The sequence below is a fragment of the Lucilia sericata genome, unplaced genomic scaffold (assembly GCF_015586225.1).
Source record: "Lucilia sericata isolate MDLA Ls3-8-SP2 unplaced genomic scaffold, ASM1558622v1 Contig000691F_arrow, whole genome shotgun sequence".
Taxonomy (NCBI): domain Eukaryota; kingdom Metazoa; phylum Arthropoda; class Insecta; order Diptera; family Calliphoridae; genus Lucilia; species Lucilia sericata.
Window position 1 is genome coordinate 69909 of NW_023994694.1, and position 1709 is coordinate 71617.

A 1709-nucleotide genomic window follows, 5' to 3' on the forward strand; every position below is an offset into this window, starting at 1 on the left:
ACATACGAAACTGAATACACCAAGAAACAAAAACAATATACACATGCCAATGAAACACACAGCCATCCAAACATGTGAAACGAAATACTCAATGAATAAGCAGTGTTGTTGTTGTTGCTTATTAATCAAAACATGAAAAAATTGTCTATTTTTATGAAATTTTCAGAGGTTTTCTCGGATTTTTGCTTATATCTCCGTCATTTATGGACCGATTTTTAAATAGCGATCTTCTCGAAAGCATGTCTAACAGAATTATTGAAGATTCGGATCTCGCCGATATCTGGGGTCCTCTAAAAACTGATTTCAACAGACAGACAGACGGACATGGCTTAATCGACTCCGCTATCTATAAGGATCCAGAATATACATATATACTTTATAGGGTCGGAAAATTATATTATAGAAATTACAAACGGAATGACAAACTTATATATACCCTTCCCACGAAGGTGAAGGGTATAATTATCAGCTGATTGATAACACCACCTCATGTGAATTCCCCTTGCACAAAATATACAAATTCAAAAGAGCTAGTTGGCAATTAATATTATTCTAGATGATGAATCATTTAGTATCAAAATGTCGACTCTTACGGTTGATGATTCGTCCGTCACTCAATTAAGGCCACATAAATTAAAATGGACTATAAACGACTTTCATCTTAGAGGTTTTGGAGAAACAATATCAAGTGAGTTATTTTCTAAGGATGTTGCTGGTAATACTTTATGTTGGAAATTGAAATTGTTCAGCACCACGGATGGCTCGATACATTGCAGTATTTTTAAATGCTTTGACCCCCCTATTGATATATATGCAGAAGTGTCCATAATAGATTCTGAAGGGTGGCCAATTTCCGGAAATTGCGGCAAGTATATGTCTACTAGTAATTCTATTGACATACTTATATGTCATATGAGCAGGCTAAGAGCATCAAGACACTTCCCTGACAACACCTTAACTATATATTGTGAAATTTATCTTAAAAACAATTGTGTGATTATAAAACAATCAGATTTTTTTGAATCACGTTATGAGAAGTTGAATTCTGATTTTGCCAACCTTTTTCTAAATCCGAAGTTTGCCGATGTAACAATAAAAGTGAAGGATGGTCATGAATTTAAAGCTCATAAAGCTATATTATCTGCTCGTAGTGAAGTCTTCGCTGCATTGTTTGATCATAAAATGAAGGAAAATGACGAGAACTGTGTTGCCATAACCGATGTTGATAGTGCCGTATGTGAGGAAATGCTGCGTTTTATTTACTCTGGCAAAGTGAAAAATTTAAGTACAACGTTAGAACAACTTTTAATTGCAGCCGATAAGTACCAATTGCCAGATCTAAAATCCGAGTGTGAGCGACAACTGTATACTGAATTCAATCTAGATGCTCGTACTAATAATTGATATAGTGTACTAATATTTGTTACATCGTTATAGATTGTATCGTTTGAAAAACATACTATAAAATTTAAAATAAAATAATCGGTTGAATTTGGAAAAATGTCTAATTTATATCCGGAATTATTAAATGAACTATATTTGGCGGCTACTACAGGCCCATAGGTTTGAAATTATTACATAATAAATACTTATATATGTATCCAAGTGCGATAAATTGTACAAATGTTCAATTCACCTACTAAAGTGTAGTAACAGTAATTGTGAACAGATCTTTGCAGCAAGTAAGTAAGTAAGTATCAAGGCGAATT

At 33.4% G+C, this 1709-nt stretch overlaps 1 protein-coding gene across 1 annotated transcript; it reads left to right on the top strand.

Annotated features, from left to right (window-relative positions):
* The first annotated feature begins 529 nt into the window (after positions 1–529).
* Positions 530–1501, top strand: LOC119607403 (protein roadkill-like). Its single transcript, XM_037961286.1, has one exon. It carries the CDS (start codon positions 580–582, stop codon positions 1402–1404), a length of 825 nt encoding a protein of 274 aa, XP_037817214.1. The 5' UTR covers positions 530–579; the 3' UTR covers positions 1405–1501.
* The last annotated feature ends 208 nt before the right edge of the window (positions 1502–1709 follow it).

Coding starts and splice junctions, on each gene's coding strand:
- LOC119607403 (XM_037961286.1), top strand. CDS start 580: ATGTCGACTCTTACGGTTGATGATTCGTCCGTCACTCAATTAAGGCCA.